Source organism: Mastomys coucha, unplaced genomic scaffold (assembly GCF_008632895.1).
Source record: "Mastomys coucha isolate ucsf_1 unplaced genomic scaffold, UCSF_Mcou_1 pScaffold13, whole genome shotgun sequence".
In the NCBI taxonomy this organism is placed as follows: Eukaryota; Metazoa; Chordata; class Mammalia; order Rodentia; family Muridae; genus Mastomys; species Mastomys coucha.
Genome location: NW_022196895.1, coordinates 40,068,024 through 40,082,002, shown reverse-complemented (window position 1 = coordinate 40,082,002; position 13,979 = coordinate 40,068,024). Strand labels below are relative to the sequence as shown.

Below are 13,979 nucleotides of genomic sequence, written 5' to 3'. Positions count from 1 at the left end.
CAAGGACAGGGTCTAGCTTCTCTCTTTGCTCTTCTTTATGATCTTTGGGCAAGTCTTTCATCTCCAGGTCTTCCCAGTAGGAGTGACTCTAACCACCAAACATAATATTGTTTTTGCTACCACTCCTCCCTAAGAATTTTCCACCCATATTAACTGATTCTACTTAATATTTTTTTGTGTAACAAGTGGCACATTCCATTTTACTAAGTTTTTATTTATCATATTTATTGTCTTGTGTTTTTCATTTTATTTCTTCATTACTAAATGTAAATCCAATTAGTTACTGAAGAAATATCTTGGTTCTTCTTACTTCCATTCATGGATGTTACTGGAAGCATTTAGAACAGAATCTATTCCAGATTGGACACTCAGGAAAAGTTTTTTTTTTTTATTAGCAGAGTGAAAGTCATTGCACTTAAGGAAATTTTCATCTATGTTAAACAAAAATGTTCCTCAGGAGGGCATTATTCGTAAAAATCATATTCTAGTCCATAAAAGGATTCAAATGACTGGATTCCAAGACTTTTCCTGACAGTTTCTCAGAATGAGATAAACTTATACATGAAAATTGTGGGTTTTCATTGAATGGAAAAACTACATGGTATATGACTGTGTTATCAAAAGGACTCTTGTAATCTTTAGTTTTCTTCTAATTAGAACTGATTTCTCTAGCATGTAACTAAATTGCTGTAGGCCTTTTGATTCCTAACAATTTATACAATTTTTCCATTCTACAGTGAAACTCTCTTTTATTTAAGAGATTTTTTTTTATATATTATCTATTGAATAATCAACACTTGTTAAATATCCACTCTTCAGTTTGAGCATTTCTTTACTTCTTGTTCAGAATGCCACAGGATGTTTTCAGGAAGACAAATACTGTGTTTAAATATCATGAAAATCCAAATACACCATTTCAAAGTCAGGTGAAAATAAGCTCTGTAGACAATGTATGTTTTGTTTTTATGTAAAATAGCTTTCCTGAAATTTAGAAGCTCCAACATCTTCTAATGTAATATTCAAATTATTTTAGGATCACATTAGTATTAGGTTTATTATTACCATGCAAATTTCAAAAATGAGAAAGGGGAGTCATTGTTGCTGTACTCAGTTGTGGTGGGTGGTGCATTTTGATGAGGAAAGTGGGACATTGACTCAAATTAATAAATCACGTTCATTATCCTTTTTGTTATATTCATCTCACACCAAAACATAATCAATTCTGCAGAATTTTCTTTATTGACAAGTCAAAGGAAATAGACATTGTGACCTATGTAAGACCCACATGGAGAAAAAGTTGTGTTTTATTACTTATTAATTTATGGCATTTTCTAGAGAAAAAAAAGCAGAAATAAAAAAATACGGGTGAGAGAAGACAGTCAAGTTGGCACAAAACACCAGCTCTAACTCAGCATTTCCCACGATGCTTCAGGTTGATCTTCCCAGAACTTTTCCTATATATAAAAAGATAAATATAGATTTAGTGCAATGTCTTCAGTGATTGTCACAGAGCCCAGAGCAGATTTAAATATGGTACCACCCATATGATTATTGGATTTTGTTGCTATCTATATTGCTATTCAGCAGAAGTTACTTAAATATTCTCATCTACCTGTGAAAGGAATGAGTATTAAGCCAATCGAGGTTGTTAATCTTTAGAACTTTTGATACTCGTAACTCATTCTAGAAAAGATAGATGGGAAGAGAATTGATGCCAATAAATGATAAGTCAGAGGTCTGTCATGGCAGGAAAATTAACCTATATTGAAGTATTTTGCATTTTATACCAGGCTGCGTACACAGGTTTTATTAGGTATATGTTACTTCCATGCATTCAAATCTCACTCTACTCCCTGGACTTCTGTTGAGAAAAATCTGCAATGAATTGCATAGATAGGTCACACATTAATGTGTTCATCAAATATTGAAATCAATATTTGCATCATAAACAGTTTTTTGAATAAAAAAACAGCTGCAAAAATGGCTGTGTTTAAGAGCACTCCCTGCTCTTACAGAAGAACCAGGTTTTGAGTCCCAGAAACTATATGACAGTTTACAACAGTCTGTAACTCCTACAGGCTCTGATGCTCTCTTCTGGTCTCCCTTCACATTAGCCATGTACATGGTGCATAGATATACATACAGGCAAAACATATATACACATAAAATAAAGTGATTAAAAATAAGAGTTATTAAAGGAAAATTGTTATATGCAAAATGCAGTACAAAGAAATCCCCAAAATAGGGCTGGAGAGATGGCTCAGCCATTAAAGACTAGGCTCACAACCAAAAATATAAGAAATCCCCAAAATACATTGTAATAATTACAGAGTAGTTAAAATGCTTTGAAATAATTTGTTAGGTAATTTTTTGAGACTTTATTTTTAATTCATTTACTAGAAGATAATTTCTTCAGTCTCTGTATGAGATATGGATAGACCATTCCAAGCTACCTCATGAAACCATTAGTTTAACGTTGGAAGTTTATGCTCACCAGACCAAGGTATGGTGAGAACCATACTTACTCCAATGCCTTGCAGAAGGCACATTTATTCCCATATGTCTGGCCATCAGAGCCACAGAGTGGGTCAGATTCCCGAGTGCAGAAGACCTTGGGGTCACGGAACTCACCACAATTAATCTACAATGGAAAAAGATTATAAGTAACATCCTACCTAGTAGACTGGTAATTTGGAGCAGAAGCTTAATCTAATGGATCTTGAAATAGATACGTAGAACAGTTTGTTTCACTGAGACTTTTATTTAAGTCATGGCAACTTAAGAAACACATTGTTATGACGATGATGAGTAAATTAATAAGGTCAAATGCTATCAACAAAACTTTCTGATCCAACATTAAATTGATCTAGTTGAGAGTACTTTTGGGTAATACATGCCTATTCTTTTGTTACATGCATTTTGTTAATATACTCTAATAGTACTTCTGCATATTAGCAAAACATGGGTAATTCTTGCAGGGGAGTTTCTAAACATTACTTGAAGCTTGTTGGGTTTTCCCATTGATGGAATGCTCATTCATTATATATTGAACACAATTCTAATGTATTTACCCTAATTTTTCCTAGATTCTTTTTGTAGAATTTGAACTATGTTGACTATTACAGTAATTTATTAGTAGCCCCTAAGCTACTGTGTTTAGAAAGATCCTGAGATTTTAATCTCATGAGAATCTTTGTTGTATGTAATGAAAAACAGCTACCACAGAAAAGCATGGTGGTATCTGTTCATAATGTATCCTATTAATTGCACGAATAAAATAATAAGATTATTAGAATTAAGATGGTTGTCAACATAAGAGTAATAGAATTGATATTTGATGTACTTTTATTTACAGAATGAAACTTCTACAAATATCAGCTAGGAACAATAAGGTGTTATTTACATATGAAGAAAGGAAACTAGCTTCATTTTTTTTTTAGTTTAATTTAAGTGACAATCTCATAATTTTCAGTGTCTCCATAAAAATTAATCATTTTCAAAGACATTACTTCAGTTGAACCTAGTAATATCCCTGAGAAGTATGCAGAGTTATATTAAACACCAGGGAGAAGAGACTAGAGCACAGCTGGAACTGGGGGTCTTATCTATGATTGAATATATTACTTCTCATTGTGGGGTGCAGAATTTCCAATAATCTACTATAGCTGAATAATAATACATTCCTACTGAGAGAATACGACTCGATATCACTTTCTATCCTGGACACAGAGATTTCATTAATATAGCTTATCAGTTCTAGCACACAATATAAATGCTACAGGCATTAAAATCATATTGTATTCAGAATTTCAGCTAACTGAGTAGATTTAATGGTTACTACCTCAAAGCAAACAATGGCTAACAGTGTGAGGTAATGGGTATATTAGCCTCACTATAGAAAATTTTAGTATATTTTATCTATATTATCCTATAACATTGTGTTATATACTTATACACAAATCTATGCTTTTGGTTCTTTAGAAATAGAATATTAGTTAAATCTATGGGGCTTGACAAGAAGAATCCCTTATTGAACATGGTAAATACCATTACATACTGACAAACTTGTCTGAATTTTGCATGGGAAAATCTTCAATGAAATAGTCATACAATTATGTTTGAAAAAAATATGTACATCAAGTTTAAGACACCTGGGAGCATCAATTACACATTTTTTTTGAAACATGAAATTTTATAGTGTTGAGGTAAGGTAGTGTGGTACTTAACTTCCTCTCTGTTAAAATACAAACTCATCCTCTGATGTTCCTTCTGTATTAATAATCTCTTTTAAGTTTTCTAATGCAATAAAATCTAGAAAACCTGGAGAATGATATATGCCCTAAAGAAATTTTCTCTTCAGAACTTTATAAAATTTAAATCAGTATCTTCCATGTTCACAGCTATATCATTGAGACCAAAAAAGAATATGAACTGCAGTGTTTTCTTTGATATTTCATTTATTCATCAAATGCTCCATGAGTAACCAAAGTATAGAAGGCACAATACTGCATGCTGGTCAGACAAGGAACTGGTAATGAAGCACATCATTGCATTTTCATTAGAGAGGAAAGAAGAGATGATATAATTGTACCACAATGCATGGCAAAGACCACAGGAGGAAAACACAGGTTGTTTGCAAGCTGAGCAAAAGATACCTGGATCTAGAATCCCAGAAAGTAAGGGAAATAAACAAGAAAGTCTCTTACTTGAAAGAGACGATGCCTTAAGACACCTTTCCCTGGAAATCGGCCCTCTGATCTTGTGATCCAGCCTCTTTTGTCCTTTGGAAAGTAGATAGTAAGACAGACACTTGGGGAGAGCATTTACTTTGAGTATTTCTCATCCTCTCAGCCCTCCTCAAGTCACTTACAACCTTCCCCTACCCACTGGAAAAAAATGAGGAAGAGCAAACAGTTTTAATAAACAAATTCAAATGGATCCGCTAACATACAAACGAGCTGACTCAGAACAGACAGCTCCCATAGTGCTAAATAGTGGGCCACTTCAAGACACCTGCAGTGAGTTAAGAGTCATCTTCTAGAACTTTCTTATTGTTGGTTGTGCTATTTTAGGTGAAGCAACACTTAAATCAGTTTTTCATTTACTTCAATGAAAAAAGCATGCCACAAACACCTATCCTGCCTTCCTCTCAGATTCTCAGGGTGGTCTCAGAGAACAAATGTGGCATAGGATTTGCACAATCATTGTTGCATGTTTGAGATGATCTTTTCTTGGATTGCAGAAAGAAGCCTCCTTATAGGAGTCTCTTCTCCTTTCACAAATGTAATATTTTCATGAATTATTTGGGAATTTTGTACAATGCACCCCTATCATACTCACTTTCCATTCCTTCCAGGTCCTTCCACCCTTGTGTCCTCCCCCAAAACATAACAAAATAAAAAACAAAATAACCCACCAAGTCCAATTTGTGTTGTCCATATACTCGTTGGAGAATGGTCAAATTCCCAATGGCCAACTCCTTAAAGAAAACCCAATCCTTGCTTTTTCCATTTGTAGAACATGGTCTCTTCCATGAGACAAGATATTATCCATTGGCCTATCTAGGTTGGATTGCCTGAAAGTAACAATGACTTCTTTTACTGAAGAGGCTAAAATAAAGCTTTTCTGACTCTAGTTCTTGAGCTTGGTGGGAAATATTATCTTTTTTGATTCAATGCTTCTTCTGTATCTAGGAAACCCTCTGCATTCACTGGAAAGTTTAAGGAAGATCACAGCAATCAGAAGAGGAACCTATTGCAGAGGTACAAAACACCAGTGTAGTTACCAAACAAAACAAAACCAACTAACCAACCAACCAACCAGCCAACCAACCAACCAAGAAAACCTTCTACAAGGTAGTGTGAGGGATAAAACAAAAACATAGCTTCTACCACATGAAGAAAAATATTGCATTATTATTGGTATGCCTTACATGAACCCAAACTTCTTTTAAATCTGGTTGTAGCTCTTGAATGACAACCAAGTGATGGGCTCCTTCCTGGAAGTTGAAGATCTAGATGGAGGAGATGGTAGGTAACCATTTCCCCACTTAGGTTTCATTCATGAGCATTAAGAATGAGGAGAATGGCAGTGTAGTGTGGACCTAATGAAAATATCTCAAAGGAGTTGTACAAAGTTTCCTGTTGGAGGAGTGTTATCATAAACATCAGTCAGGTAATTTGTATCATAGAACAGAATTTTGGTGTGCTTGCTTCCATATTTGAGTAAGATTTATTTTAATGTTATTTGGAGTTCTTTCAGATTTAAAAGTAAATGTCATTTAATTTTCTTTGATATTCTTCTTTGGGTTCTATCAGGGTTTTGGCTATCAAACTGAGTATTGGCCTGACCTCTTGTGGTTCTTCAAAGAACTGTTGTTTCTCAAACTTGGCAAGAATGGCAAGGCATTTCAGTGCCCAAGTTAGTCATATTTATCGATAGAGACAATAGAATTGTTTACTTTTATTGGAATTTGAACATATATTCTTAATGTCAACTTAAAGACTCAGGATGATTAATATTTAGTCATTTTAAGTTTACAAATCAAGCCAAGGAAAATGTGCATCCTCATACACAAAGCACATGGACTTTAGATGGAAGACAATATCATTTCTCTCGTGTTGAAAAAAAAAAGTCAGTCAATTCCAACTCCATCTTTCATCAGTCCCAGTCTTCTAAAGCCATCTCTGTCTAGAGTAATGGTTTTCAACCTGTGGTTTCTGACCCTGTGTTGCCTTTTCACAGGGTTGTCTTAAATCATCAGAAAAATCATTGACATTGCAATTCATAACAGTAGCAAAATTAGTTTTGAAATAGCAACAAAAATAATTTTATGTTTGGGGTTACCACAACATGAGGTTCACAGCATTAGGAAGGTTGAGAACTACTGATCTAGACTAACTCTCCACTTTCCTGTGCCCCTTTTCTTTTGTCAGTGCTCTCCAAAAGTGATGCTTATAAGAATAGAAACTGGTTACTAATACAACCTTTACTAGTTTCTTATGGTACATGCAAGTCTTGATCACCCAAATCTTTTAAAAACTCCAAAATTTATAATATGTCTGTTCCCTTCATCTTCACTTTTTGCTTTTTTCCCCTTCTTAATATGGCTGTCGTTATTTTCAAAGTAATTTTAAATACTTGATTTTCTCTAAGAATATATATGTACTTTCTCAAATAATCCTGATCCATGCCAGGATCAGTAACTCATTCTGTAATTTTCAAGTAAGTGGATTAAGAAACATGTAACTACCAGTTTAATTCATGGTTAAGAATTAGTTATTTCCAAAGCATGTGTTCTTTCCTCTCAACAGCCTTGTATTTTATGGTTCCATTTTCATGGAAGCTCTATTCTTCAAATTTCTAAGTCAGATCACTTACTGAAGCTGTCCTTTCCCCATTATAAATGTTCCTTTCTTGTTTTCTTTCTTTCTTTTTTCCTTTCCTTTTATTTCCTTCCTTCTTTCTTTCTTTTGTTCTTTCATTTTCTCTTCCTTCCTTCCTCTTTCTTTCTCTCTCTTTCTTTCTCTCTTTCTTTCTTTCTTTCTTTCTTTCTTTCTTTCTTCTTTCTTCACTTCTTTATTTCTTTGATAACTCCAATTTATTAGCTGTAAAAGTTTTTAGTATTTCTGGTCTAGACCAATACCATAAGTTCATTTCTATATGCGATTTTCTACTGGTATCAACTTTCTACATTTAGAGAATGAATGTTTTAAATTATAATTTTTATCATGTTCTTTGCATAAGACAGGTCAATAATAATCGTCACATCAAATTTGTTAGAAAAAGTTCTCCTCAAAACCATGTACAGAGACTGCATGGTGGCTCTGTACAGCTAATTCCAGCTAAGTCAATAGGGACCCAGCAGTACTGGGACTTGATTCCACCCACTTCCTGCTGCTGGTGGATTCTTAGTCTTCAAAATTTTTGCTATCTGTGGTTACATTATGGATGCTGTCTAACACATCCAAACTGCATTTAAATATTTACAATACACTAATTTTAAGTAAAACCATGGGGACTGAAGAACCAAGAACTTCAAACTCATCTTTGTAGTGGAACAATGGTTTACAAATGTATTAAAATTAATCAGTCCTTATCTTAAAATACAATGCTTAATAATGCTAAACTCTACAGAAGAAACAGTTGGTAGGGCCATACATTTAAATGACTCTCAAGGGCATGGCACTCAAACTTTGAGCCTTGGAAAGTAGAAAAGAATAGGAAAACAGAAAGCATTCATTCTGTCTGGAGCCTAGGCTTGTCCAGTCTGGTATTATTACATAAACAAGGTTAGTCTTAAAATTAGATGCTCCTCCTGCCTCAGCCTTCCCAGAACTGAGATTACATGTATGGGTGTGACCAAACACACCCTGATACCTTGAAGAATGGTTGTAAAAGAATGTGAACTTTGAAAAGGCCTATAATTAGGAGTGCACCCTATAATTTTCCAGAAGATGTGTCATGGACAAAATTCCTGGCATGGGAAGAATGAGCTTGAGTGCTGGAATGTTGGTGTGCTGGCAGAAACCTGGCATCCTTTTGTCTTGCCTGGGTCTGACTTGAATCAGCATGTTCCTTACAGAAGTAAATCCTTGTGCCTTGCTCTCCCTCTGGCCAAGAAGGAAAAGTAAGGCCACTTGGATGTGGTCTCAGAGAGCAAAATCTTCCCTGTGCTTTATGGTTCATAGGCAACAGCCTTGGTTTATAACAATACAAATGTTTAGAGAAGGAAGAGGCTTCAGAGATCACTGCACCTCAATCTTCATCTTAAAGATGTGGAAACAGAGGTAGTGAGAAGAGAAAAACAGCCAAAGCACACAACATGTAACTATGAATTACATTTCATTCGCATTGTCTGACTCCAAAGCCAGTCCTTCACTGTCTAGCTCAGTTACTGGTTTTTGTGTTGTTTTGCTTTCTTTTCTTTTCATTTTTTTAATTGTCAGATTTTGTTTTGTGTAGATATTATCTGTGCATTTGTTTAGAATGCAGATTCGAACTCCTTGACAATTCAACTGTTGCTTCAACATCTTACACGAGGATATGTGTATTTAGAAGGAATGTCAGGTGACCCTAAAGCAAGAAGACCATAAGCCATGAAAAAGAACAGGGTGTGTAATTGGTAGATAATACCTGATCAATATAAAACACAAGTAAACTCTCAGAAATGAAAAATCCCAAGAAAGGATGTGATGTATGGGTTAATATTAAACCTGGGATTAAATTTCAAATCTTTTATAATGATGTAGATTTATGTGCAACAGCTGGATTATCTTACTTTACAGTCTAATGGAGTATAAAACATGTTGACTGACTCTTAAGGTATTTTTTTTGTTTGCTTCTAAATGTAGTTTAAGCTGTAGCATGACACTTATTCGAGTACATACATTATAGAATATACAGCCTCATATAAGAATGCAAACACATGTATGTATGTGTTTGTTCTATAAACACATGCACATGTGAACAAATAGAATACATCATCGAATTTAAGATGTGTTTTAATTGATGAGATACTAAAATTAATAAAAATAAACTTATGAATATGATGCATATACGGGAGTTGAAAAGTAACTTTTTAATATCTTTACATACCAAATCAGTTGGCAATACTGTCTGAAAATTTTGATATCAAGAATCCTTGGATACTCTAAAATCTAAAAAGCTAGTACCCAAGTCAAATTGAAATACCCAGAAGAACTAGCAGGGCCGTTAGGGCAAAGATCATTTGTTTGTACAAGTTTTCAATGGTTAGATTTTAAAAAGCACAATAAAAATGCTGTTGAATAAGCCTAACACCAAAAACTAAAACAAAAACTACAACACAATGAAAAAAACAATAGCTTAATGAATAAATTTTTGCCCATTCTGACTTTTAACCCTAATTTGCATTAAATTTGGGTGTTACAGACTGTCTATGCTTCATACACAGAAATACATTCATTTCTCATTTCTGTAAAAACAAACAAACCAAAAGACAAAGATCTCTTTTAATTCTATGAAAAGGAGTGAATTAAATAATAGTAACTAACTCACATATAAAATTTATAGTTTTTTTTTTTTTTTTTTGAGAGACAGGGTTTCTCCATGTAGCCCTGGCTGTCCTGGAACTCACTCTGTAGACCAGGCTGGCCTCGAACTCAGAAATCCACCTGCCTCTGCCTCCCAAGTGCTGGGATTAAAGGCGCGCGCTACCACCGCCTGGCTAAAATTTATAGTTTTTCAAATGATTTTTGCCTTGTTTGTGAAACTTAATAATTGCTATAATTCTACAGAGTGATTATTAGTACCTAGTTTAATAGCAGTGTTATTTCAAGCTCAGAGAACTGAGAACTTTTCAGCTCAGTGGCCTGGTTAAGTTAGGATTAGGACATAAACTTTATTTCATGCCTATCCTATGCTTGTGTAATAACACAGCACCCTGTCAATGTATAAAAATGTAAATTTGAGCTCCTTTAAACTTAAAATTGTGTAAGATGAGAAACTGTAGTTTAAAATCTCACTGTTACATGTGATTTCTAAATTAGGCATTTCCCTCCACTCCCCCTAACTTCTTTCATAGCATAGATAAACCTCGTTTTAGCCAGGGAAGAGAAGCCACATACTACCTAGGCCAGAAAAATAGACACAGATAGGTACTAACCTGTCCTCCTTGACTGAAGGCACCTGGAAAAAAAGCAAAATTCCAAACACTGTGAGATCTGCAAATTTAGTATCACTATGTTCTCATCTTGGCAGCTCTTGTCCATGTCCTAAAGTCCTGTAGGTCTTATTTTCAAGTCTGCTCACTTATTTTGTTGGGGATCAGGGTTAAGTGAAATACAGAGGTTTAAAACTTAGAGATTAATGACAGACTTGGTCTTACTTTTCATTCCACGATGGGAGTGACTTTATCATTCTTGGCCTCACTTCAAAAAAGTGGGCTTCAAAAGTCTCCTCTGACCAGCATCCCAAAGAATAACACCCTTTCTTTCTATCAAAGCATGTGCCATGGAGAGTGGAAAAGTTTGCTATTTGCTGAATTCAGGATTGCTCATCTGTGCTTTCTTTCAAAACCCAACTTTCAAGATATGACCCATATATACATTCTTTTTTTTTTTTTTTTTTTTTTTTTTTTTTTTTTTTTTTTTTTTTGGTTTTTCGAGACAGGGTTTCTCGGTATAGCCCTGGCTGTCCTGGAGCTCACTCTGTAGACCAGGCTGGCCTCGAACTCAGAAATCCACCTGCCTCTGCCTCCCAAGTGCTGGGATTAAAGGCGTGCGCCACCACGCCCGGCTTCATATATACATTCTTAAAGATTGATTCCCTCCTCTTTCTGATTCCTCATTTTCTGTGCCTTCTCTATTTCTTTAAATTCCTGAAGATGGTTTCTTCTGTAGTCTTCTTCTGATCCTCTTCTTCTCTCTTAATATTAACATTTGTAGTTTTGGATGTATGGTGCTTTCTGAGCAGGTGTGAATGCATTAAGAGCATTCATGCATGTAAGACCAAGACTTCTTCAGTGAGGAAGTATAGATTAATGCTACCTCCAACATGGGCCAGTTCTCAGGGATGGTTGGCAGACAAATTTCCAAGTGCAATGTATCAATGAATGTAGAAAATTCCACAGCTCTTAAATTTTATAGGGCCCTCATCATCTCTTCCTGAAGTTTTCCCAGCAGTAATGAGTCATAACTACAAGAATGGGTGATTGTTATGGACACAGAGCCTTCTATCACCTTCCTTGGAAGTCATACATTATGAAACTAGACAGTGCTAGGGAGTCTGAAGTTTTCTAAAACCCATTAGTGATTGCTTTATGTTCTTGGAAATTTAATTATTATAATTCCCAGTCAATGTCTCACTTTGAAAAACCTATACTTCAAAAAGGAAGAATTTGCTCATGTTTCACATTTAGGAAACAGTAAGGCAGAAACTAAGTTCATATTGACAATACTTAAGAAAAGGTGTTCTTTACTGTATTTTAGTTATAGCATTAATATAAGACATTTACTGAATATTTATTGTACCTCTACTACTATTTCAAGCTTTTTAATATGCATTTTTGATTTAATTCCCCATATAGGAATGCTTATTCTATATTTTCAGCTTACACAAGAAAAAGAAACTCAGAAAGGTTTTGGTGCTGAATGATTGAAATATTAGGACTTGAATTCAATTTTACAGTTTCAACATTAGTGTCCTTGAACAGGCTATCCCCGTGAATGATGTCTGGTGTGTTTGTTAAATATTCATGCTCTGAAGAACTCAGGCAATTAGATCTTGTTAGAGTAAATTCATCTTTACAAAGGTAAGCTAACAAGGATAATAACCGATTTTGGGAACTAAGTTTTAACATAGGTCTAACTTACTGCTCCCTCAGGAAAATATTTTTGGAATAGTTTGATTTGAACAGACAAACTTACTTGACAGTATTACAGTAATCTTTCATCTAATTTTAACATACATTTTAAAAATATTTGTTTCATAAATATGAGTAACTATAGAGAGCTTTTTCTATTAACTTTATCTCATTGATTTTTTTCAAATTCTTCAGTAACTTCAAAACCTTAAAGCCACAATCTTTATCATCTACTGTCCTAGAAAACAATACATTACCCATGGAAGCTCCCTGCACCCCAAGTTTAGTCTCATCTCTGAGCATGTACACAGAAAAATGTATCTAAGAAGACTGATAAATTTCTTTAGTTAATGCAGGAATTTTGTGAGAAAGATGCAAGTGAGCCACACACAGTCTATTTAGCTCAATGGACACTCTGACCACTAAGCAGTAGACTAAAAGAGAAGACAGTAAATAAAAAGACAGGGTTCATCAAGGGTTTCCTTTGACCTACAAATGCAGTTTTTTTCTTCTCAAGATAACTAACTTTACAGTGTGTTTCTGAGCCACCTCAGTTAATAAAATGCATGGCTATTGTTCATTTAAGTGGTCTAACATATTGCCCTTTTGAAGAATAATTCACTTGTCTTGCTACATATGCTTCTTCATTCTAAGGCTCAATAACTTCTTTTCAAAGCTTCACATTGAGCTTCTATCTCCCTTACTGTTTCAATTTCAATCCCTTGAGTCACTCTGATAGAATAATAATAATAAAAAAAGGACAAGAAGGAGTTTTTTTTCTGAAAAGCAAAGATTAGTTTTAATACCAATTATTTGTCTTCTAGACTTGTTCCTACAAATAAGAATCAACTGTGAAGTCTTTAAGACCTCAATACAAATTGTAAATTCCACAGGCTTGTTATAAGTAGGTTAGCAATTTTCTTCTCTGTGTCTCAGATTCCTACATGAAGAACAGGGATACAAACTTCTTACAAAATGGTCAGAGATGATCTACAGCCTTTAGTACAAACCCAGAGCACCTATGCTCAGTGAATGACACTTCTTATCAACCTTACCTCCCTGTCATCAGCATTGTTACTGTAGTCATCGTTGTGATATTATTTCTTAACTGCTCTTTCACATATAAAATCATTAGGATTTTGACATGTGAGGAAGATCTCCTCTTCTCCTTTTTGCTTTGATGCAACTATGGGATGTTAATTATAGGGAAAAACTCACCTGAGAAAAAGCAGAGAAGAGCCAGAGAGAGGAGCAGAAAGACACCTGCTGCTTTCATGGTGCCAGTTAGCTCACTCAGATCAAGGCTGCTTTGCTCAGCTTAGGTTCTCTGTCAAGACACTTCCCAGAAATCCTAGAATACACACTCAGACATATATATATACACACAGAGAGACAGCATGAAGGGAGTTGGGATCTCCACCTTCTTTATAAAAATCTTCTAAAACCATGTACAGTCCTATACACTTTAGGCATTTATGAGGATCTGTCACCAGCTTAAAGAAATGCCTCATGAGCCTCATCAATCTTAAGAAGGAAAACAATTATGTGAGTCGCACCTTAGATCTTATTAATGGAAGATGTTATTTTCTCGTAGTAACCTACATTTTCCTAACAACCAACACATTCCCTTGCCTTT

The 13,979-nt window shown here is 34.7% G+C and overlaps 1 protein-coding gene across 2 annotated transcripts; it reads right to left on the bottom strand.

Annotated features, from left to right (window-relative positions):
* Nucleotides 1-1,216: 1,216 nt before the first annotated feature.
* On the bottom strand, nt 1,217-13,695 carry Spink6 (serine peptidase inhibitor Kazal type 6). Of its 2 annotated transcripts, XM_031366296.1 has the most exons (5): nt 13,562-13,695; nt 10,646-10,668; nt 4,707-4,781; nt 2,526-2,641; nt 1,217-1,454 (listed from the first exon to the last, which is right to left on the bottom strand). In XM_031366296.1, exons 1-5 carry the CDS (start codon nt 13,617-13,619, stop codon nt 1,409-1,411), a joined length of 318 nt encoding a protein of 105 aa, XP_031222156.1. In that variant the 5' UTR covers nt 13,620-13,695; the 3' UTR covers nt 1,217-1,408. The 2 variants fall into 2 exon arrangements, with proteins under 2 accessions (XP_031222156.1, XP_031222157.1); XM_031366297.1 differs by lacking the exon at nt 4,707-4,781.
* Nucleotides 13,696-13,979: the final 284 nt, after the last annotated feature.

Excerpts from the sequence above, each read along its gene's own strand:
- Spink6 (XM_031366296.1), bottom strand. The coding sequence starts at position 13,619 with ATGAAAGCAGCAGGTGTCTTTCTGCTCCTCTCTCTGGCTCTTCTCTGC. Across the intron at positions 4,782-10,645 it reads CCTTCAGTCAAGGAGGACAG|GACAAAAGAGGCTGGATCAC; the intron begins GTTAGTACCTAT and ends TACTTTCCAAAG. Across the intron at positions 1,455-2,525 it reads GCCTTCTGCAAGGCATTGGA|GAAAAGTTCTGGGAAGATCA; the intron begins GTAAGTATGGTT and ends TTTTATATATAG.